Source organism: Sander lucioperca, chromosome 7 (genome assembly GCF_008315115.2).
Source record: "Sander lucioperca isolate FBNREF2018 chromosome 7, SLUC_FBN_1.2, whole genome shotgun sequence".
Lineage (NCBI taxonomy): Eukaryota > Metazoa > Chordata > Actinopteri > Perciformes > Percidae > Sander > Sander lucioperca.
Genome location: NC_050179.1, coordinates 3039270 through 3063899, shown reverse-complemented (window position 1 = coordinate 3063899; position 24630 = coordinate 3039270). Strand labels below are relative to the sequence as shown.

General features: G+C 40.7%; 1 protein-coding gene across 3 annotated transcripts; it reads left to right on the top strand.

Annotated features, from left to right (window-relative positions):
* The first annotated feature begins 5 nt into the window (after nucleotides 1–5).
* Nucleotides 6–24630, top strand: cpt1ab (carnitine palmitoyltransferase 1Ab (liver)). Of its 3 annotated transcripts, none has more exons than XM_036003290.1 (20): nucleotides 6–273; nucleotides 3224–3446; nucleotides 6876–7040; nucleotides 7609–7751; nucleotides 8679–8850; nucleotides 9538–9639; nucleotides 11257–11394; nucleotides 11562–11638; nucleotides 12692–12800; nucleotides 13990–14074; nucleotides 16462–16657; nucleotides 17364–17552; nucleotides 17657–17762; nucleotides 18100–18216; nucleotides 19030–19194; nucleotides 19715–19846; nucleotides 19991–20143; nucleotides 21728–21841; nucleotides 22622–22714; nucleotides 22818–24630. In XM_036003290.1, exons 3-20 carry the CDS (start codon nucleotides 6900–6902, stop codon nucleotides 22899–22901), a joined length of 2316 nt encoding a protein of 771 aa, XP_035859183.1. In that variant the 5' UTR covers nucleotides 6–273; nucleotides 3224–3446; nucleotides 6876–6899; the 3' UTR covers nucleotides 22902–24630. The 3 variants fall into 3 exon arrangements, with proteins under 3 accessions (XP_035859183.1, XP_035859181.1, XP_035859182.1); XM_036003288.1 differs by lacking the exon at nucleotides 13990–14074 and adding an exon at nucleotides 13442–13529; XM_036003289.1 differs by lacking the exons at nucleotides 3224–3446; nucleotides 13990–14074 and adding an exon at nucleotides 13442–13529 and having other exon boundaries at nucleotides 156–273.

Genomic DNA, 24630 nt, shown 5'->3' with positions numbered 1-24630 from the left:
TGCTGAAGGTTTGTCCCCGACTGTCGACTAGTTTTGCTGAAATCGATGCTGGTCAAACGGACGCACACCCTATCCCAGGTCCACATGCCGCGAGCTGGCTGCAGCTGTCTGTGACTGTGACACTGGCAGACCAGTGACAGTGCGACGCACGCGCACGAGCGGCTGGCGGGAGGCTAGCATGGAGGCGAGTCTCCACCGTTCTCTATGGTCTCCACGGAAGGAAAGTTTGAGCATGGGTTTCCGTGTAATGTGCAGGAACTGACCCAAACGACGGTAAGCCATTATATATACTGCTTTTTTTTTTTAAATTACTAATATGATACTTACATATAAACAAATAGGGAGTTCCACTACTTCATCCATATTTTGCATTGATGTTATTAAGCTGCAGTTTTGCTAGCGAATACATTCCCCAAACTAACGCGATGATGAGTCAACCTTAACATTAGTTGAATGATGGTTAGCTAACGCTAGCTCGTGTTAGCTTATTACATTCATGTTATTTAGGCATTTACCTAACGAGTTATTAACTTTAAAATAAATAGTTGCAAGGAAAAATAATCGGATGAATAAACTATGTGACACAAATGGCCACATTGCGCCCTCTTTTGGATAAACACTAGATATACAGGCAGTTATGTAGTCTACTAGCCTAGAAATCTAGACGCACCCTGGAGGCAGCAAATGTAATTTGCAGCCAACATCTTGATGTGGGTCTGGCTTGTCAGGCTAGTAGTCTACTGCAATAGAGTGGAATATTTTGACCAATGCAAGTCAGTGCAACAGTGGATGTCTTCTACTGAATATGTAGCCTAGCATTCAAGTCATGCCGTTGTTTCAGGGTGTAACACAGAGAAAGAACATAATTTCATATTTGGTGCAATTGCTGTAAATAACAAACAACAGAACACAATGCAATTTAAAACAAAATCAAAATCTGTCTCTCAGGATTGGCCCATTATCTGCAACAGTGCCCCCCTGTGTCTGGATGTACATTAAGTCTTGTGTTTTTCTCTGATTTTTCTCTGATTTTCCTTCTCTCCATGAGCCTTTTTCATGGCAGACATTTGACAAGTGACAGGTGTAAAATGTATACTTTAATAGGAGGACGTAGCTATTGTTAATTGTATTAATAACACCTGTGCATTTTATACTATGACCGGTCAAAATGTCTGCTGTGGAAAAAAATATATATATTTCCACACTTTCTCGACAGACCTTTTTCACAGTGGGTTAGCATGACCAATACCAAAGCCCTGGAACTGAAACCTAATTGGAATGCATCCTTCAATAATGTTATTAATTAAACCTGTGTTTTTAGTACTGGCACTAGTAGTCTCGCATTGCCAGTCCTATCTCCACAGCGCTGGTGTATGACACTACTCACTACTGTGAGTAACTCACTAGTGGCCTGCACTAAGAGAAGAGGGATCTTAGGGGTAGCAAGAATCATAAGGTCATGTTGGCAGGAGAAAAAAAAAGCAGTCAGAGAAACCACATGACTGTCTCCACCCTCCTCAGGCTAACAGTGGACTTGGCAACAAAGGATAAGGGGGAAGTAATTGATAATATTAAAGATGGCTGCATTTTATTTAGGTATGCCAATTCTAGAGCCCTGGTATTGTACATGCTGGCTCACTGAGTCTGGCAACAAAGTCATCATTAATGCGATTAGTAACACCTGAGCTTTTGTCTGCTGTGTTTAAGGCCCATGGACATTGGAGGGAAAAGAGAGGTGTTTTCACTTGTGGCTGAGTAGACCATTGACATGTTAGTTCTTACAATTAGGCTACAGTAAGTTATGACAATTGCCTAAATGTGTCCCCCTGCATTGTTATATTGTTTTAGGTAATCAAATGATTTATAAAGTTACAATTCTAAGATAATAAGTGGAGCTAAATCTTAATCAGGCTAGATTTAGAATTAGCAATAATCTATCTAACATTACCAGACATAGAGAAGGCCTACTCTTTTAATGGTGTCAATATCATGATATGAGGGGGTGGACACAATATGAAATATGAACATCTGTACAATATAATAAAATTATTACAATTACAATTACTTGGAAAAAATATTACCTTTATATGTTGTAATTAATGTTGTTTTTCTTGATACATAAACCATATTGAATCATACTTGGTGTATTTGGTGTATACCTTAACATATTAAAAAGGGAATAAACAAAAAGGGAAATTACTGCTACAGTCAAGAACATAAATGGATGGACTCGATGATGGCAGTGTAGATGTGCACCGTCATTGTCTTTGGCAGGTGGAACTTATTCAGCTGCAGCAGGAAGTACATCCTCTGTTGTGCCTTTTTGATGAGGGAGCCCTGGAAGCGGAAGGACTCTGGGGAGGCTGGGGTTGGTGGATGGGGTCACAGGGGATGGTGTCAGGACTTTACTGTTATCTGTCAAAGCGTGAAGACTCGTTCAGTCAGTTTGCCAGGTGCAGGTCGGTCTTTAAGGTTTGTAGATATACAGGGTTGTTACTGAGCATTGTAGTGTATCAGATGTTTTACTTTCTTTATTGTCTCTAAATGGGGGATGCAGAATGTTTGTCAACTAAACTTAACATGTGAGCAGAGCATTTGTTGCAAGGCTATTGTGCAAGTGTTGCTTTTATAATGTCGACTCCGTGTTTTGCAGGAACTGCGCAACCTGGGATTATTGGATTTCTTGCAAACTGTAGGGTTGGCCTACAATAGATATACTTTAAGACACTGTTAATTTGTCAACCATCAGAGATTTTGCCATGCAGTTTATACCGTGGTAGCACTCCCTATAATATCACTGGCTGACTTTATTATACCATTGTAGGAAATATTGCAAATCAATGGGCAAGTCTGCGTTATTGACAGTGGTGGATGTTTGTATGATTTTTCCAGTATAACATTGCTGAATTAACCAAAATCAGACATTCCCATTTGGTTATATTAGCCATAAACTGTTTTTTTTTTAATTATTTTTTCACAAAAGTTACTATTTTAGGGTATATCAAATTGAGATAGAAAAAAATACATAATAAAAGATTTTATCCATATTGCCCACTCCTATTGGACTATATTTGATTTTGCAGATGTTCTTAATATTGTGTCCATCCATCTGTACAATTTAACCATCCGGTTCCATGGAGTACTGGGTACAGAGGCATGCTCATGGTGTCTGTGATGTAATTTCCATTTGTTAGCTACTGCCCTTATTCAACCTGTTCTATAGCACTATTCCACAAGAGACCTCAGGGGGGCGCTGTTTCTACCAGGACGTGTTCTGTACAATATGGTCTGTAGGCCACTTGACTAAAAAAGGGGCAGGCTGTGTATACAAGTCTGTGCTCCCATTCATGCAGCGTATAGCAGTCCCCGCCGAGTCGACAGCCAGGCCGTGTCACATCCTCGTCAAAACAGATAGCTCTGCTCTATAACACTGTTAGAAAGGGTTGGTGAGTAATAATTCTCCTTTTTAGTACGTATCTCAGCGTCGTCTTGATTCTCTCTTTAGGCAGTTTTGGAAAGAGCTAGCTGTGGATATAAGACTGCAGGGGTTTTGGAGAAAAAAAAAAATCCGAGTAGCTAAACAAAACCCATTTTGAAAGCTGTCGTTTTCTCAGTGCAGTTAAGGTTAATGTTAGTATGTTGCATTTCCTTGTCGGCGCAGTGTCCAAAAGCTGTGCGATGTTTACATGACGTACAGTAGATTGTCTTACCTTCGCATTGAAATAACCGGCCGGATGGGTGCTTCTTTGGCCTGTAGCAGTCAGAAATGAAAGTTAACAGGCAAATTTTGACTTCTGAAAGTCGAAACTAAACCTCGAGGGAAACTGTCTACTGTCTTTTAAATTCGCAGCCATACACTTGGTTTTCAACAGGAGGTTGTGTTGAAGAGGACTCTACTAAATATCTGCATTCAACATTTGACTTGTTACGACTTTACTTTTTTGTATTGCGCTCTTTTATTGAACGATCAATGTAGGGAGCACTCCTGCGTTGTCCATAACATGAATGTAGGCAAAAGTCCAAGTAAAGGTCATCCATTGACTACCTGGCAACTGAACAATACATATATAGTTCTTTTATTCAATAATAATATAGTATAGGCTAGTACCTTTGTGCCTATGATGTGGGATAGTAACAAATTAGACATTAAGACAAGGTGTGTAAATGTCACCTGCCAGTGAAGGTCAGTGAAAGCTGCTATGCCCCGGTGTCCTTTTTGTAACAGCATCATAAAACGGGAGATAACACACTTCGTTTATTTATATGTGACTGAAAACGCAGGGTTATGTTGTAAAGAGAAATAGAACTACTTTGTTGACACCGGGCGGTGCACACTAGTGACCCAATTTCTCCTAGAGCACGTGGGCAGTATAATTGATGTAATACCAAAATAAATGTATGCCTAGCGTATTTTGTCGGAAGTGAATTTGTATGATGTTGAAGCGTTTAGTCACTGGCAACTGGCAAAAGGCTTTATAGGGTGTATGATGTGGCGTTTGCGGTCAGAATCATAATGCAGATACATCCATGATACGTAGATAGTTATTTACGCTAGACAAGGTTTCTTGCGTTATATATATATATTTAAAAAAAATGGACTAACGCCAATTAGGCCTATGCAATAATCCCAAACAAATTATATGTTTTCGATGGCTTCATTGTGACCACAATGGGATATGCTTGTTTGCATAGGAGGATTTGTGAGTACTATGTTTCCAGTTTTACCTTGTTTCTAAGCGGCGCAGCGCTGCGACCTTTCCCCTAGTTTCTGCAGCACAGGGTGGATCATGTGATGTTGGAAAGTAGCTGGGGGAGGGGACTAGCTGTTAAAACACTGCTCTGTGGATGGGCTCCTTCCGAGGACTAAACCACATAAGTCAATGGGACTGAACACGTAGAAACGAAGCGACGTGTCCAGCTTTCAAAGTGCTTTTGGTGAATGAAATAAAAATGGACTCTGCAAGGGGAAAAAAAGCAAGAAGAGCTTTGCAGAGAAACGCTGCTGTAGTCTTAGCGAAAAGGAAAGTGAAAGTCTTTTAATGCATTTACTTAATATGTAAAAAAAAAAAATTCTGGGCCTCTAAAACCATGAAAAATCCTGGTCGTTTTGTAGGTTTAAAATCCCTGTCATATACATTACTAGGAAAAGCAGCACTTATGTTAGGGTTACCATTTCATATCACATCACATCCCACAAGAGGGATTTCTGATGAGAAAAAAATCCTAAAGCATTAAGAATGATATCTTAACAAATGATAAATGCATAGAGATATTATTTTAATCTATACAACAAGTCATAGGCTTATTCACATATTTAAAGTGGTACAGTATATTTAACGGATTTGCATCCAGATTTGCATAAGACATACGTAAATCGGAAATGTATTACATATATTGCCGAAACCTTCATAATGCTTACCGTCTTGCCTCATCAATTCAAAATACCAAGTCAATCTTTATATTAGAAGCCTTATTGGTTCCCTAATTAAAAAAAGAAGCTTTGATCAAGTTTATTTCCCAGAGCTCCCTTTATTGAGAAGATTGTGTGTCCAGAAGTGTTCTCTATTATGTGGTGGATTGTAGCAGTGCAAAGAATAGACATTGGTATGTCACTTCTGCAGGCTTAAAATCATTTCCCACTAAGCTTTAACGTCATCGTCATCAGAATACTTCTCCTCAGGGAACTTTTAGTCTCTCCACTCACTTTTCCTCTATTCTCCCTAACTATTGTATATCAAATAAAAAATAATTACATTCTAAAAGTGCATCATAACATTATTTCAACATGTCATAGCTCCCTTACGGCAAATTTAAACTAAAAGGAACTTCTTGTTTAGAATAAAATAGTTTGCCTTGTGTCAGCTCTCTTGTAGAAAAGTATAAGAGCCAACCAATTCAGTGATAAGTAACAGTGGCCCAACAGTGGCCTCCCAGCGCATTCCTTTGGTGTCAGCTTGCAGGATCCAGCTTAGTTTATATAGTATATTGTATGTATATAGTAACTAAATAAAAAAAAAACATGCACATGAAGCTGATTTATGAAGGACATCCCTCCTTTTTATTTCTGTATAAAGGATATGCAGCTTTTTTGTAAACATTAAAATGCTAATAGTTAAAAAATTAGGACTGGGACGATATGCTTTTGTCCCAATTCGGTTCTTTCATGATACATGGGTGCCAATTTGTATAACCCTATTTATAAGTACCCTTAAGTTTCAGTGCTGGCTCACATGTGACAGCTTTTAATAAAGGATCAAAATCAATACCAAATTTAAGGTGCAAGCAAGACCAAGATGATACAGAGACTACGGCCGCATTTCCACCTTGTTTTAAAATCCAATCTAGAGTGATCCGATCACAAGAGGACATGTCATGGACACTTGACACCTTTAGTGCTGTAACAGTTTGGCCTCTAACCCTATATGCGTGTTCTTCTGAGTGCGCCTGCAGTTATCCATCTAAGTCAGTATTAACTCTAAGTCAGTGCTGTTTTCACATTCAAAAATAATCCTTTCCCAGTCAGTGACCGTTTTCCTACAAAGAGCTTAACTTGATTTGGAAATGAGGCAACCTGCAGTGCTGTAGAGGAATAAAGATTACTGAGTTCGTAGAACTGTCCCAGGAGCTGATCAATAAAGTTTTTTTTGCCATGACAACAATTATTTACAGCCTCATTCAGATTTAAGGGTGTGGTGACTGTACATTGTTGTTTGTTGTGATCCGATGATTCTTTAGTTTCCTTGTTTACCTAACTGTTTAGCTAACTTTGTAATGGATTACCTATGCCACCTACAGGAGGGACCCCCGTAGGAACAAGAGTTAAGATGTGGGTGACTTAAAGTCTTTGACCTACTTCTACTTTGTTGAACCCTCAGTGACCCTGTAAGGTAGTAGCCACCATGGCAGAAGCTCACCAGGCGGTGGCCTTCCAGTTCACCGTTACCCCTGATGGTATCGACCTACAGCTGTGCCACGAGGCTCTACGCCAGATCTACCTCTCTGGTCTCCACTCCTGGAAAAAAAGGTTCATTCGCTTCAAGGTGAGAGGTGCTAGACACATGGGAGAGCAAAGTCCAGAGGGTTTCTGTACAGCACAGTACGTGGGGGTGGTTTTGATGACCTTTGACCGAGTTACTGTTGGTCGTTGTCTACTATTAGTGTCTCACAACAGTTTCTGTTAATTTCAGTTCTCAGTAAATATTCAGTTACTAAACAGCATCATAAGGGCCCCAGTTATTTCATTTATTAATTGCTGTCCGACTGCTGGTTGATTGCTGTCTGTTTGTTGGGTTACGTTTACTCGCTTACTGGAAGGTCACTCACTCTCACACAAACAGCCAGCAGTGACTGTAACCTTCCTGTCCATTCTTTGTGTCCTAGCCTTTGGCCTAGTTGACTGTTTACACACAAACGTACTGAGTTACTCAAACCCAAACACCTGCTAGCAATTTCACACATTCCTCTTTGTTTACTTTCATTATTGCTATCTTACATAGGTCAGCAGGATCCAAGACCTTGTGTTATGAAATCAATGGTTGTGTATGAACTCGTTGCTCTCTGTGACTCTAATGACCTTTGTAACCTCCCATTTGGTTAACCTTTCCACAGAATGGGGTAATGACTGGTGTGTACCCGGGCAGCCCTGGTGGCTTCATGGTAGTGGTTGTGTCCTACATGTCCTACAATAAATATAACCAGCTGGATCCCTCTCTGGGGTTGATTGCCAAGCTGGGTCAACACATACCCATCAGGTAAGACCACTGATATGTGCTTATATATTTTTTTCTTTCTATAAGCAGACAGAGAAAGCCGAAAACCCTCCATTATTGGCCCAATACGGAACACCGTAGAACTGTATTAATGTATAGACATAACCCCCATGCTAATTTGTTTACAAGTTGGCACAGTGGTCGAGAGGAAGCCTCTTGACAAATATAGTGGTGATTGGCTACATTTTGTAGTAGGAGTTTGGCTGGAAAAGATAATAGGAATGAAGGGAAATGATTAGCTATGATAAGAACTCCCAACATGTGAAAAGGCCCCACCTTGACCAATCCAGAGTGATGGCGGTAGAATGCGTTTGGCTCAGTGTTACATTTATGCAGTTGTGCACATGCCTCCGGTATTTACGAGAAAACGCGGAGGCCTGTTTTCTCCAGTATCTCCTACAGTGGCAGCTCTAGGTGTGGTATAAACTGGTTGTATTTGAAGTATTCCACATTTTGTTCCAACTGTCCACCACACATCATCTTCTCGTTTGCCAATAATGTGGAACATGTTTAGTGATTATATGCCAACATTTCCTTTCCATCTAAAGCTTTTAATGACTCTCTTATCAACTGCTGGGGTTTTCCCCTCAAGTCAAGGACGCTGTTTATGAGGGTGTCAGAAAAGTTTAACAGAACAATCACATATTTTGTGTAAGGTTAGAACACCTTTTGGTGTTGTACTGTTTCAAACACTGTCGCTTTCTGGCCGCATAATATTCGCTTTCTGTGTAAAAGAATTACTGATGTGCAAACGCGCACGAAAAAAAAGTCACTACTGTATAAAGGCCTTTAGATTTCTAGTCCCATTAAATATAATTTCCCATACTCTGAATAACAAAGTGTTAATTTGCTACTCTTATATTGACCCTCTTTGTCTCCCCTTCTCTCTCTCTGTGTCTCTGTCCAAAGTCGATACATGTCCACAGACAGCCAGAGGATAGTTGGAGGAGTTCTGGTGGGCACGGGCCTGTGGGTCACCATAATCATGGTTATGAGGAATGTCCTAAAGTGCCTGTTGTCGTGGCATGGCTGGATGCATGCTCCCCATGGCTCTGTGTCCTGGTCTATTCGTCTGTGGATGGTGAGACAATGACAATGTGCTCCTCTGTTCAATTCGCTTTAGAGCAGATTCAGACAGGAATGTCTAGTGCCATTCTTCTCTCCATGAGAAATGAAGAAAGAAGTTTTTGCCATATGGAAGACAGTCACAACTTTTGAGAGCCAGACGTATGAAAGGCAAGAGTTGGAACAAACATCTAATTAACTAATAGCTACACAAATCTGGCTAACAAGGGCTTAAATATTCTAAATGAAACTGTTAACTGTACAGTGCTGAACTGCCTTTTAAGTTATGATACCGTATTATGCACAGATGCGCTTGTTTCACCTGCTAATTTATTTTGATGTAAATTAATTATAGCCTACTATGCATTGCTGTGGGACATAGATTTTCTTTTGACGTAGGCCTTAAAAAATACCGAGAATTAATATTTTACATCAAGGCTAAATACTATAAGTCAAACTTCAAGTGACTATACTGCATCAAAGATACAACCTTTTTATTTTATTATTTTTTTAACCTACAAGACACAGTACTTGTGGGAAGTGTATCCCATACCATAAGTACTACTTTAGTCCTTAGGTTAACCCACTGGTTACGTGTTTGCACTTTGCCTCATACCCTGAAGGTTTCCAAGTGAAACATTAAATTGTAACTTAGAATTCCCTTTGTCATCTCCCCTCACTTTTATCTGTTCTTCTTCTCCAGTTATTAGTGAAGGTGTTCTCTGGCAGGAAGCCAATGCTCTACAGTTTCCAGAACTCTTTGCCACGGCTACCTGTTCCCACTATCAAGGACACCTGCAGAAGGGTAATTTCCACCTGTAATGTCACGTCCTGTCTGAACCGGGGCTTTGTGCTTATTGTCCCTAATGGTACAATCTAAAAGTTTTAAACGCTAGGGAAGGTACGGTTCACAAAATCCACGGTTCGGTTCGTATCACGGTTTTAGGGTCACGGTTTTCGGTTCTGTACGGTTCTTGTTATTTTTTTCTTTTAATCCTTAACACTCCAGAAATATACTTCAGCATATGATATATAGCTAAAATTAGCATATTGAATGCATGTTGCACAATACATGCACACAGTGGCAGTTCTATCTATTGTTTTATTTCCGCTGTCATCACAGGTAACGTGAAATCCAAAATGTTCCCACACACCAGACTATATACGACGCTGGCGCATCCTCCAACTCCGGGCAGCCTTCCTTATCTCTCCCACTTACCATTTCTGCATGTGACGTGACCTGCAGCACTCCACACTCCACCTGAGGAGCGGTCGGCTCGGTGCCTCTCAAAATCTGACGAAAATCTTTTAAACTGACCTTTGTCGATAAAAAAAAACAGACAGATTCAGCAACTATATGGCCTATTTCTCGCTTGAAATGTTTTCAGAAACACTTTTCGGTGAACTATTTTCGTAAAATACGAGATCGTATTCAGAACGAGACGGCATTAGAGTCTGTTTTGAAATTCGGGAGCAGCAAGAACCACGTGACACGTTCGTCCAATCAGCTGCCATGTGTTGCATTCGTCACACTCATCCCCCTCGTCGTTTATATACTGTCTATGGTCGTTTCCAGTAACTGTTTTAACATAGGTGTCGAAAGTGGGCACTACGGCAGTAAGTGGTTAATGCACATTAACAGTGTACTGACGAACCGTGCGACGCACACACGCTCCGAACCGAGACAAGTGAACCGAGCAGTTCGGATGTTTTTTCATGAACCGTACCACCCCTATTAAACGCATTAACCAATAGAGATAAAAGCTATTTAATACTACTGAATTGCATGCTCCGTCTGTCATGCTACATAATCGAGGGCTTCCTTTAAGCAAAAAATGCTACTCAACTTCACAATGCCCCTAGTCACATCTATGCAGATTTCAGTAAGATTTCAAAAACAAAGTAAAATCTGGCATTTTAAATAAGATATACTTCTACGTTACATGTTATTTAGCTGATGCTTTTATCCAAAGCGACTTACAATGGCTATATACAGTATCAGAGGTTGCACGCCTCTGGAGCAACTAGGGGTTAAATGTTTTGCTCAGGGACACATTGGTTAATGTATTGCAGTCAGTGGGAATCGAACCCAGATCTCCCACACCAAAGGCATGTGTCATATCCGCTGTGCCATCACCACCACTGCCATACTTTAACGTCCCCCAGGGATATTTGTCTTTGGCTCCACTAAGCAGTGCAAACAAGCAGTGTAGGTTTTTATTTGTGTCAATTCACACATTTCCTCAGGACCCCTTTGACTGTGTCGCCTGAGGCAGAGGCGCCTAACAAACTTACTGCCTGCCTAGCTCCCTCTGCCTTATCTGTCAGGGGAGAAAGAAGAGATGACTAGTTTTTCTGGGCTCTCAAAGCCGATGACCCTTTGCTTCACTCTTTGTGACTATGTATTTCTTTGTGTTGACAGCACCTGGAGTCAGTGCGCCCACTGATGGATGATGAGAAGTATGAACGGATGGAGGGCTTGACTAAAGACTTTGAGAAGAACCTGGGACCCAGATTGCAGTGGTACCTCAAACTCAAATCCTGGTGGGCCTCCAACTATGTGAGTTAGAAAGAGTTCCTCTCCCTTTCTCTCTTCTCCACTCTTTTGTCAAAGTTTTGGACACTGTCCCAGAACCTAAATCAGCTTCAAACTTTCTAAGAAAAGTAGCGTGCCTAATAATGTTAACCTCCTTCCCTTTCTCCTCTTCCTCTCTTTGTGTTGCACAGGTCAGTGACTGGTGGGAAGAGTATATTTACCTCCGAGGCCGTGGGCCCATCATGGTAAACAGCAACTATTATGCCATGGTAAGACATCTCTACTTGTGTATTTGTTAGCAATGAGTTGTTTAAAGATTAAGCATTAAGCATCTCCATGTAGGTTGTGATTTATTCTCTGAAAGTGTGTGTTTAATGGCTTCTTTTTGACAACACCAGACTTGATTCCAAAACCTTTCAGTAGTTTTGTGTGACACTATTGTTTGAGTTTGAGAGACACATTTGCAGCTCTGTATCTGTACTAGTATTTTCATGGCGTAGGACTAGTCATCTTGCACGTGACAGTTGTACACAGTTGGGTAGCAAATGTTTTTCTGTGTAAGGTAGGGACACACAGTTGGCGGCATAAACCCCATGCATCTGTATCTATGGGGAACTAATTACAAGTACAATCTTACAGTCTTGGGATTTTAGGCGTCTTGGCTGGCAAAGCTACAATCACTGTATTACAACGTGTCTTTACTTTTACTTATGGGCATGTTGATTGCTCCACATCTGTGTCAGATTTGTGATCATGGACCTAGTGTACTCAACAGGATAGCTATCCAGCACTGATGGTCTATAAAAGGGACTCAAACCCACAGCTACCTCTGTATGTTTCTGCCTGAATGAGTAAGAGAGCAGACTGGACTGTCACTGCAGTAGGGCTGGCATGAGTCGCTGCTCCTAGAGACAAACACTTAACTGTGTGACCACTAGCACAATTGTGGTTTAGTGCACATCATTTTTGAAAATAAATAAAAAGAACATTGATTTACACAACACACAACTATTTAACAACAGCTTTTGCTTCCAATGCCATATCACAAAAATGCCACTCTCAAAGGAGGTAGACTTGGTATGGGGGCAGTGGAACAACAGTCAGCATGCTTGAAATAGCAGATCTTGATAGCTACTGTATGTGTGCATACAGTCCTTGACCAAAATAACAACAAATAATCTATAGATGATATAGATCACACAGTGACATTGTGTTCAGGGTGCTCTTCAGTTTGCATTTAAAAGGTTTTTCAGGACTGTGTAACATCTTGGATAAAATGTGAGTTATTATTAATTCATTACTATTAATCCCCCCCCCCCCCGGATTTCCTGTATGTGTTCCCCACCTCCATCCAGGCTGCCAGGGCAGGCAATGCAATCCATGCTATCATGCTCTACAGGAGAAAACTGGACAGAGCCCAGATCAAACCAGTGAGTATAGAGCTCCTCTGTTCCCTCCACACTGTGATTAAAAACTACATGATTACATTATTGACCATATCAATCATATGTTAATGTTTAACTTTCTCATTTATGATTTATTGATCACTAGCTCTTATCTCCGTGTGTTTGTCTTTTTAAGTTTACAATAAGAACTGCTTATCTTTCACAACCTTTTTCTTGTGTACTCTTAAAGTAAGTTTGTTATCTCACCAATAATTATGTAAATACTTGATATTATCCACAGCTCACTGTGTCTAACCTTGACTTTGGAATAAGCCATTTACTGTGCTTTTTGCTTGTTTTGATGTAGAGCGAAATCACAAGCAATTTCTTAAGGCTTACTAGTGAATAAGGCTTAATGAATGCTGGTGATTTGACGACATGTGTGACATCTTTTCCTGCTAGTCTCTGTCCTTTTTCCTTTACCAACCTGCACGATGCTAAAGTGCAAATCCGTTTTTACATTTGCACCATCCTAACACACATTCTACAACATGTTGTAGATGACAGATGACATGATTGTATGCATTTGTACACACACCGATGCATTAGCTCGCTCTATAACACACTCACATTCGATTGTCTCTGTTTTACTGTTTTGTCCCTTCGCTGTGTCGGATGTGCGTTAGATATACTTGCTGGCAAACAAGATTCCTCTGTGTTCGGCTCAATGGGAGCAGATGTTTAACACCAGCCGCGTCCCTGGTTTGGAGACAGGTAAGAGGAGGGCACATCTCCGCCATGCCCTCTGAACCCCTACCCTGTTACCCTAGCTATTGCCACGGCAATAGCCATTGGAAACCCTAACTACTAGACTCATTCTCAACAGCACAGCCCTGAAACAATCTTACTTCTCATTGGCTTTTGTCAGTTTAATTTTAGGCATTTGGGAGAAATAAATATTGAAATTTGTCAAGTGTACGTATGTAAAACATCTACAATTCTGCTGCAAATATCAGGGCTTTGCTGGTGGCATTGAGACAGCAGTTTTTGGACCCTGCTCTTTCCCTGGCAGCCTACCTCAGGTCCCTTCTCCTCCTTCAAACCGATCCTCGCTCCCTTTTCCACTTCATCCATGCTGTTGTCCGTGTAGGTGTGCATCTGCTGCCGCTCTCTGGGATTTTAGTGAATTAGTTTGTCATCTCTGTGTGTTTGACTCTCCCCTTTTGCTTTTCAGCTCATGCTCCAAAACACTATTCCCATGTGCTCAGCCCAATGCGAGCATATGTTCAACAGCAGTCGTGTCCCAGGTGTAGACACAGGTAGAGTCTTTAGCAGTGCCGCCTCCTCTACACTACTCTTACTGTACTTCTCATTGGGACACTTGTCCATGTGTTTGAAATAATATGACCTCCATGAATAATTAATGCATGTGTGAAGGTCTATGCACATCGAAGGACTACTTTGCATGTAACTAAAGTCTAGTGTTTGAGATGGCAAAACAGCGATAGTGTTAAGGTAAGATCTGGAAATGGCAAGAAAAAGTGTTATGCTGACATGAAAACATAAAAAATAAATCTATATATTTAGAAAGGGTATGTATTGTAATATTTAATATACATGGAGTTTGAAAGATGATAAAGTACTAATACTATATCACTTTAACTCTTGAGTGGTGCTGATTTGTTGTTGTCTAAAATAAATAAATGACGTCTGAGGGGGCATGAAGCATGAAATGCTTTTTAAAAGCCACTTCAACAGGAATTGTGTTGAAATGTGGGATCAAGTGCTGTTGTCCAGTCATAGAAGAACTAAAATGATTTGTAACATGCACGGTCCGTGTGGAAAGGACCTCTAATGCATGATTTAAAGGGGCGCTATGCAGTTTTGGCCATTTCTTCGCTGTTTTCTCGCCTTTTGCTCACAGGTTTCTCTATAGAGCTCCCCCTACAGCTTCGGAATAGATATTTGGCAACACTGTGTAAAAACTTGCTCAGTCAGTCTGCCGCTTCCTCTTTCTCTGTTCCTCCGACAATGCTTTCCTAGCTTTCTGCTTCTTTTTTGCCGGCTCAGCCATGACGATAGTGTGGAAAAACTCCATCGCTACCTTGTTAGCCGGTTCCTGAATGGGTGTACGTGTGCAGTGCCGTGAAGCAAGTTGTTACATCGCGAGACCTGATATCACGCAATACTTTCTGACGCTGAGGCCGGCCGAAAGTTGCAAGGGTGGTTTTTCCGCTCACAGGCGCTAGGGGGATCGGAGACGACCACCATTCAACTTGAAAAAAGTCATATAACCATTCCAATGACTCCGAAGCTGTTCAGTTGAGGTAAATTAAGCTAAAAAAAACCTGCATAGTTCCCCTTTAACACTCAATCCTATAACCAAGACAAGGACCCCTTCCGTAAGAGAGCTTGAAGCCTCAGGAAAGAAGAAAAAAAGTGAGATTCAGTGTTTAAAAATGTGAAACAGACTACTTTTGAATTAAATAGAAGTGATACATTTACAGATTTGAATAAAATACAAATGTTAAGATATGAGTTTGAACTTCACCCGCCAGGCTGTTATTAGTCTGGCTCAACAGATGTAATTTGCTGGGATGTCCCTCTATCTCCGCTGTTTAGGGTCTCTGCTTCTAGGGCTTAGCGGCGGCCAGTCGGGTGGTGATTGCTTTGAAGAAATACAAACAAGCCAGAGCGTTTTATCCCCCATCCCAGAATAGATAAGCCAGACCATACTCCAGTGCTGTGGAGATAGGTCTGGCAATGCGAGACTCGGACGTTGTAGGTAAATTAGGAGTTTTTGGAGACAGAAAGATGGGTAATTACTGATCCTTGTAATATGGAAGATGTTTCTTAAAAAAACAAAAAAACAAGTGTTCAATAGAACTATTTTCTTATTGTCGTTTCTAAACCCAGTTCATTTAAATAAAGGGCTCTCAGTGGTCATTCCCCATATTCATATTGGCATTGCTGGAGGTGGACGCCAAGTATTACCTGGATGTGAGGCGGTGGTGGTTCTTGGGGTTGGTCCTAGCGTAAGTGTCCCCCTCCTTTGTCTTGTCTGTAACGGGGACAATGCTTGTTCGAACACCATGTGCATCACCAAAACAATATCATAACTTTGCATCAGATGCTTTTGAATTGGTTTCTCCTGGTTGTGCAAAGTGCTGTTCAACCAAACATTGCCTCAATTCATTGTATTCCAAACCACCACCACCCTGTTCCTAAATTACTTTCCCTTTTCATCTCACTTCCCGCACTTCCCATTTCAAGCTGCTTTAGTTTTTGAACTGGATAGTAGTTCCTCTCATTATGTCATCATCATTTTGAATTCAGTTGGTTTACTTTGCCCTTCAAATTAATATAAGAAGGATGTTCACCGAAATAAAAGAACTAGCCATCCAAAAAGTATTTTTTGCTCTTAACAGAAATCTGCAGATGTTGCCATTACATCATTTCACCACTGGGACCAAGATCTGGTTACTAACACTTACAGTATATTGTTCCCAGAATGAAATGCTGTGACATCCATTCGAACTGCTGCCTTCTTTTTGAGATTTTAATCCTAGACAGTTTTAAATTTAAGATGCAACAAGATACATGTACAAACGCATACATCTGCTCTCCCTGACCACCACCCCCAACACTCCAATTGTCTTTTGGACATTGTTCCTATTATTCTCTCTCCTTACCATTTGTCTCCCAGACACCCTTCAGCACATGAACGACAGCAAACACATAGCTGTGTACCATAAGGGCCGTTTCTTCAAAGTGTGGATGTTTTATGACGGACGGCTACTGTTGCCACGGGAGATAGAGCAGCAGATGCAGAGGATCTTGGACGACCAGTCTGAGCCATTGCCAGGAGAGGAGAAGCTGGCCGCGCTTACCGCAGGGGAAAGGTGGGTGGCATTACAGAGCCAGCTGCAGCCAGTATTGATTAGGCCACACAGTTTAAACTATGTGTTGTAGCACGACAGGAAGTAAAGAAACACCGTACGTAGATGGACATTTATGGCAATGATTTGTTCCAAGTTTGATTCAGTGGGGGTAATTTGCATTCTGCAGTTATACAGTGGTAGCATACTGAAAACATACGGTCATAGATAAAGGTTAATAGTCAGTTCTAAGGAGTTAGAACTGACTATTAACAACCAATATTGCAATTTTGAGGCAGATTTCAATATTCTAGATTTTTAAAAAGGGGATAATATATTCTCTGATATTCAGCTTTTAAAATTAAGATATACCATACATTTTTTAATAAGGATCACTTAAATTTGATACTAAAGAATTGTACCCAAGATATATACTGAGCAGGACATTTTGCTGTTGAAAAATAAACAGTGCAGTTGACAAACTATGTGGTGGCAACCCTTTATAAATGTCTTCAAACATGTATCTATACTATAATGCTATACTATACTATAAGGCTAGGAAAGGCTGTGGCAGTGACCACAAAAATGCAAAAAAAAAAGTACTACGTACCTCCCACACATCACATTTTTCTCACTGAGGAGAAACCTGTATGCACTAGTTACAAGTAGGCTTGACTCCTGTAAGGCATTGCCTGAGACCTAATGGGGGGTCTTATGTGACATTCTGCAGGACACCATGGGCCAAGGCTCGTGAAACCTACTTCGCCCGTGGTAAGAACAAGCAGTCGCTGGACGCCATTGAGAAGGCAGCCTTCTGTGTTACCCTTGATGACACCGAGCAGCGCTACGATGCAGACAACCCAGTCAAGTCTCTGGACAGCTATGCCAAGTCCCTCCTCCACGGAAAGTGCTACGACAGGTGGGACAGATGAACTTGATGTGTTTCATTTCTGATTATTAAAGAGTTTGTGGGGTAGGTTCATATATAAATAAACTGAAGGTGTTTATTTTTTTCTCATTCAGGTGGTTTGATAAAACCTTTAACCTGATAGTTTTCAAGAATGGCACAATGGGACTGAACGCAGAGCATTCCTGGGCAGATGCTCCAATCATTGGCCATCTGTGGGAGGTATGTCAGTGTCACTTTTATCCAATTTCTCCCTTTTTTGCATTAAGCTATTCATTAAATCATGAGAAATACATTAAGAAATTAATTTCTCAGTTTAACTTTGGGTTTTATCAGGAAAAAGAATAGATTTTTTTGTTTAAAGGAAAACAAGGAATGTATTTAACTACAGAAGCTCAACGATCTGAACTAATACAATAGAATGGTGTGGGAAACAAATGCATTTTCTGATTGACATGATGGTTGTCCATCAAAGCTTTTAAGACAGAAATTTAAAAATCATGTGTTCCATTTAACCGAGTTAAAACTGTAAAACTGTTAAAACTTGACTTCATTGCAGCACGTTCTTTCCTTGGACCCTATAAAGTTGGGATATACTGAGGAGGGTCACTGCTGTGGGGAGCCTCACCCCAACCTGCCAGGTCCTCTAAAGCTGTCATGGGACATCCCTGCTGAGGTAAGGGTTGGGTTATGCTAAAAAAACCAACATGTTGTCCGACCACATTAAAAGGCAAAAACGTTTTAAGTGTTTGGCCCCGCTTAAAGGTGAAGAGAAAAGCTGGCCATCTTAAAGGACAAGATAATTGGGGTGGCCTCTAGCTCACCCAGTAAGAGCGTTCGCCCCATGTTGGCTGAGTCCTGCAGCGGCGCAGATTGGAATCCGACCTGCTGACCTTTGCTGCGTGTCATCCCCCATCTCTCTCCCCCCCCAAAAAATAATCTTACAGTTTCTCCTGGAAGACATTCATAGTATTGCGTTGCACTTGTTTGGACACATCAAAAGTGAAGTAGATAATGAAAAGAGAGAGAGAAGTTCCAACCCTGCTTACTTCCTCACCTCTGCACAGCTGGTCAATCAGTGTGTGAAGAGTGTGTGAATGTCAAATTGTTGGATCCGGAAAGCTGACGGATGCTGGGTAAGGGGGGTTCACAATGCTGTTCGACCATCTGAAGAGTACTTCTGATGAAGCATACTAATAGATTAGGACTGCTAGCACTTCTCATACACTGGGCTAATACCAGAGATTTGATTTTCTTAGGCCTTGGCTTCCCTCTGCTGGTAGCTTAAACTATGTGCACCAGTGTTTGATTTTATTATTATTATTATTATTATTATCAATATGTTTAATTGAAATTCAAAACTACCAGTACCACTGATATACATTTTATTAATCTGAGATTTCTTAATTGTTGTGTTTTATAAGTATGTTGTCAGCCATGCCATGCTGTGTCTGTTCAGTCTAACATATGTCTCTATCACGTCCTCTAGTGCCAGGAGGTCATCGAGAGCTCTCTGACAGTAGCCAGAACTCTGGCTGATGACGTGGACTCTCACATTTTCCCCTTCAAAGACTTTGGCAAGGGTCTGATTAAGAAGTGCCGCACCAGTCCTGATGCCTTCATCCAGATCGCCCTACAGCTGGCCCAATACAGGGTATGTACACACATCTCACTGGTTTCTAAGCAAAGTGGTATGACTTAATAGCAGTTGTAAGCATTCATTTACTTGTTATTTAATGGCCTTTGCATGTTAAGCTTATAATTATAATAATGTATACAGTCCTGTGACATTCCTCTGAAATTCCAGCAGAGGGCAGTCTCAACTTGCCAACCAACATGTCATTGAAGACTGCGAAACATTGTCAATGAATGATTTAATTTGTTCAGCTTCAGTTTATTTGACCGTACAATACACAGCACAAGCACATATGAAGGGGGCAATAATCTAACGTCTTTGTAAAGTTTACACGTTGCTAATTGGCATTTAGCTTCAGATGATTGCCTTGGGACCTTGGTAATGGGAGTTTAGGTATGCTGTTGATATGGTCTTGATATTTTAAATAGTTATTCAATCCTTTTTTGTATTTATTTGTAACATCTACTTTGAACTCATTTGTAAAACAACCTCCTGTGGTTTGTCTTTTTAATTCTAAATCCGTACTGTCTCTTAACAGGACAAAGGCAAGTTCTGCCTGACATACGAAGCCTCCATGACACGTTTGTTCCGCGAGGGCCGAACAGAAACTGTGCGCTCCTGCACTATGGAGACTTGTGCCTTTGTTCGTGCCATGATCAGAGACGAGACGGTAAGGCTAAACAGCAGCAACACACCACCCATCTGATTACAGTGCTACCTCTACAGTAGCTCCCCAATTGTTAATCCAGAATGTAGATCATGCTCTTTATTAGTTTGTCATGGTTTTCTTTCATCTCTTTCCTGTCCATTTCAGAGAGAAGAGCGTCTCAGGTTGCTCAAGGTGGCTGCAGAGAAGCACCAAAACATGTACCGCATGGCAATGACGGGAGAGGGCATCGATCGCCACCTTTTCTGTCTCTATGTAGTTTCCAAATACCTGGGAGAAGACTCACCCTTCCTCAAGGAGGTACGCGATGCTGTTACAAATCATTGTGAGATTTCTGCCCTTAAAGCTGGAACAATGGCTCTTGTAAATTGCCACCAATGTGATATATATATTCTTATTTATTTACAACAACAAACAAAGTGGCAAGGATTACCTATTTTAGTTTAAAGTGGCTATATGTAACTTTCGGTTTGTGTTGATTCTGGACAAAAGTGGTAGTGTTTTTACCACACCTGCTGTCGTAAAGCTCTTTTCTTTACGGTGCTATATTACCCACTGTATATCTGAGTTAGGGTTACGGGGAGGTCGTATAGTCGCAATGGATGTTTTGCTCAACCAGAAAGTCATTCATTTACAATAAAAGAATAAGTATAGATGCATTTCAAGTGTTGCACACGGTAACTTAGCCTGGATGTATCGTGAGCTAAACCGTGTAATACTATCGCTGTCACTGTGTCACGAGCCAAAGCATTAAGAGTTTGTTGTAGCAACCAACGTAATAATAACTTTGATTGATGTAGCGCATTTCATGAAACCCAAGGACGCTTTACACAAGTAACGTTACAGAGGGACAAGGAAAAAGAAAATAGTAGGCCAACACTAACACAGACTAAAAGGAAAACGTCCGTGCTAAATGGAAGAGGGATGTAATTTAATGTCGGCTACTGACGTACAACCTCATCACGCACTGTTAAGTTATTTTATGAATGAAATAGACATATAACATACCTGAGGGCCAATTCGGGGTCGGTTTTGAATCATTTACAATCCCGTAATTGTCTCCATCTGTTGAAAGCCCAACCAAGGGTGACTAACGTGATCGCCCATTGTCTTTCAAAAAAAATAAAATAACATTAAAATACGTATATAAAGAAATCTCATACTTGCTTTTACCTGGCTCCGCTGGCATATATGCTAACGCAGTCTTTTCAGGTGTTACAAAGAAATCTGTGACCCATCAGAATGTGTTACTGTAGCGCCGTCTACCTGCCGCAAATCATTCTGTGACTTTGCGGGGAAAATCGGACCAGGGCATATTCCTAACTTTAAACTATATATTAAAAAAGGCGTTCTTTTCGCTGTTAGTCTCGTTTGATGTTAGAGGTCATTTAAGACCATTGTATGAAAAATGACAGAGCTTTAGAAAACATTAAAAGTTAAATATAGTCACTTTAAGCTTCCCTTCTGATTAAACTGGCTCATGAATCTAAATTTATCTCAAAGTAGGCTTCTAGTTTCTTTTCTCTGGTAAAAGTAAGTTGGGCTCTGTGTGCATCCTGTACTATACAGTACCATATTAACAAATGTGCATGTTAAGCAGCCATATCATTTAACTCAGGCAAAAGAATGAAAAAGCACATTTCTCCACCTTCAGCTTACACAAGTGATATGTGAGATGGTAAATTTATTTTTCAGTAGTAATATATTTTTAGTTGTATATGAAACATGCTACTTCTGCCCTCCCCTCAATAACTTTCTGCTGAGTATCTAATAAAGACAAAATGCATCTACATCAGGCTAGAAAAACATTGTTGCCTGACTTGAGGACACAGCGTGAGTTTGGTTTGACCGGTGAAGTAAATGTATGTTACCTTTTATGTTTAGGTCCTGTCTGAGCCATGGAGGCTGTCAACCAGTCAGACGCCTATGCAGCAGGTTGAACTGTTTGATCTGGTCAGACACCCTGAGTTTGTGTCCTCCGGAGGTGGATTCGGTCCAGTAAGTTATCAATTCGTCATTTTTTTAAGAAGGTTGTGCAGTCGTTCTGCAATTGGAGAACATTAAGTAATTGAAATAACCGCAATTTGTGTCCTTTATGCATGGATTAGAGCTGAAGATCGGGTACGGTCTTAATTTCTATCATTTTACACGGGCTCGGGCCAGGCTCGAGCTTGCGCTCCAGGTTGCGCGGTAAATGAGCGGTCAGGTGATGCGTTTCGATTAGCGCGAAAATGGATGCTGAGGAGGTGAAACGGAGGCTGGCCTCTGGCGATTATGTTTTGGTTGCACTGGCAAAGAAAGCAAAGTCCGAGGTGTGGAAAACCTTTGACTCTTCCAAGTGGCCTATAGCCTACGTTAGTCATTAATAAATTATGTTAATTTTTTTTACAAATGACCCATTCTTGACAAAAGGCAAAAGAGCTGTGTGCGTGCGAACATTTGAATAATGTCGGGCTATAAACGCGTTTGGGCTTTTAAAAAGCTGGCAATCAAAATGTACTTGCCGGGCTCGGGCCGAATTCTGCCGGGCTTGGACCTTGTCGGGCCGAACTTTTAAGGCCCGATTACAGCTCTAGCATGGATACACATTTGTTTCATCCTCACTAAGGGATAGCATGTCACACAAAGAATGTTTCTGTCCACCAGTTTTTATGTACATGTTTAACTAGGATCTGTATGCACATGTCAGAAATTCCCACTTTCTAGAAATATAGTTTGAAAACATTGAGACGGTTCTTGAGATAACGTGTATTTTTCTTTTTCTCTCGTGTCCTAAAGGTGGCTGATGATGGTTATGGTGTCTCCTACATTATTGTTGGTGAGAACCTCATCAACTTCCACATCTCCAGCAAACACTCAAGCCCAGAAACCGTAAGTTCAGTTCCATAGACAATTTGGATTCTTCTATGTCTATTATTTGATTACTTGAAGAGACTTGTTAAAAGCGTCTTTCCCTTCTTTTGCTTTATTTTAGGATTCCCATCGTTTTGGCGGCAACATCAGACAGGCCATGCTTGACATCCTGGATCTCTTCCAGCTCGACAAGAAAACCAAGTGATTGGCCTCTCCATGGGCATATTTAACATAAAAAGTTGTTTTCAGCGAGAAATGTATTCTTCCTGAAGCTTGTACAGAATCAAATATTGGACTTTGGGGTATTTTAGGTTAATTGTTACAGAAATTACAGAAATAAGGATGATTGATAGGAATTTGTCAATATATTTGTGAGGCGTTCATGTGTACTGTATATTGTAAGCAAGGTGAGATTCTGGTGTTATTGGGTACAGGTAGTGCACAGATCAAAGTTTTCGACGTTCGCACGGGTGCCTCAGTGACCCACTTACACGAAACGGACAGAAAGGGAAGAGGGAAATGAAAGCTCTAGTCTGATATCAAGTCTGTATCGCCACACTAAGAGACATTTCAGCTAAAGGATTTTTCAGTAGCATCATCCAATATTTGAATCACATTTTAAGTTGAGAGGTGGAGCAATATTTTAACTAGTTTTTGTCCCAATTTTGAAAATCCTATGACTTCTTTTAGTTTTTTTTTTTTAGGTTTCTTCTGGTCTCTCCAACTGCAGCACCTGAGTCGTGTGTAACTAGCCAAAGCGGCAAATGGCTCGGTCTAAACACTAGGTCTGATTTTCTAGGCTAAACAATTTTCTCCAGTAATCTTTTACCTACGGAGGCCAGAAGGAGTAAAACAGTTGATCCATGATTATAAGAATAACAAATATTCAGCTTTGATGTGGAAAGTGACCCTGTATCAGTGTGGTCCTGGATACCGACACAGAAGACTGGGAGCTACTTTCTAATCAATAGATCAACGTTGCCTATCTGACTCAAGTGCACATGCAGTGTTTTCCTCCAGCTGCTGTGATTTTATGATGAAGGGACAAAGACCGATCATTTTGTGCGTGTTTGTTGTTTTCATACTCAGGTTTTTCTAACTTGGCCTAGTATTGTAGGGTATCGGAAGATTAGCGCTTATGTCGCCGTGTACGTGTGCAACAGTAGAAGAGATTGAAATGCAGAACAATGCCATGTGATCCCGATGAGCGGGTTGGGGGTATAACATTAAAAGTTTGCAGTGAAAGTATGGCAGTGCGTGGCCGTCAGTGACCTTTCTTATGTTACTTGTGTTAAAAAAAGAATGGGTCAACTGTACTTTAACTCTGTTATGCCCTCCGCGACTGGTCCTTTTAGTTCAAACTAACCAATTCCTAGCTACATTGGTAGCCTTTTGCCAGCTCAAGATGAATTGTCAACTTTTTATGAGCAAAAAAGTTGTCAGTTACAGGTATAGAGGTGTTTTAACTGTCAATATGAGGTGCCGAATCGCTTAATTGGTTGTGATGTCTCTCCAGTACAGTAGTAAATAGTTTTTCTCAGAGTAATGCTTAGGAAGTGCAGATATACAGGGGCTGTCACATAGGAATCCATTTCCGAAATGTATATGTTGTCAGTTCATTATATTTATTTTTTTCTCTCCATGTTTTAACCTCTGTTCACAAAACAAACATGCATATTTACCAACTGAATGCGGCGAATGATGAGCAAAAAGCCTCCTTTTTTTGAAATGACGGTGTCATCACTTGTTATCACAGACTTTGCCAGTATATTGTAGTTGAATGACCTCTTATCTCGGTAGACCTCATGTTTACACTGCTGCATGGTTTTTGAAGATTAAGCTGTATATGTTTGCCTTTTAATTTAAAGATGGTGTAAAAAGGCAGGCAGCTGATATACCAAAATGAGTTCTAACAATAAAGTGAATGTCCAACA

Coding starts and splice junctions, on each gene's coding strand:
- cpt1ab (XM_036003288.1), top strand. CDS start 6,900: ATGGCAGAAGCTCACCAGGCGGTGGCCTTCCAGTTCACCGTTACCCCT. Junction 9,640..11,256: donor TCAAGGACACCTGCAGAAGG/GTAATTTCCACC, acceptor TTGTGTTGACAG/CACCTGGAGTCAGTGCGCCC. Junction 18,217..19,029: donor CATGGGACATCCCTGCTGAG/GTAAGGGTTGGG, acceptor CACGTCCTCTAG/TGCCAGGAGGTCATCGAGAG.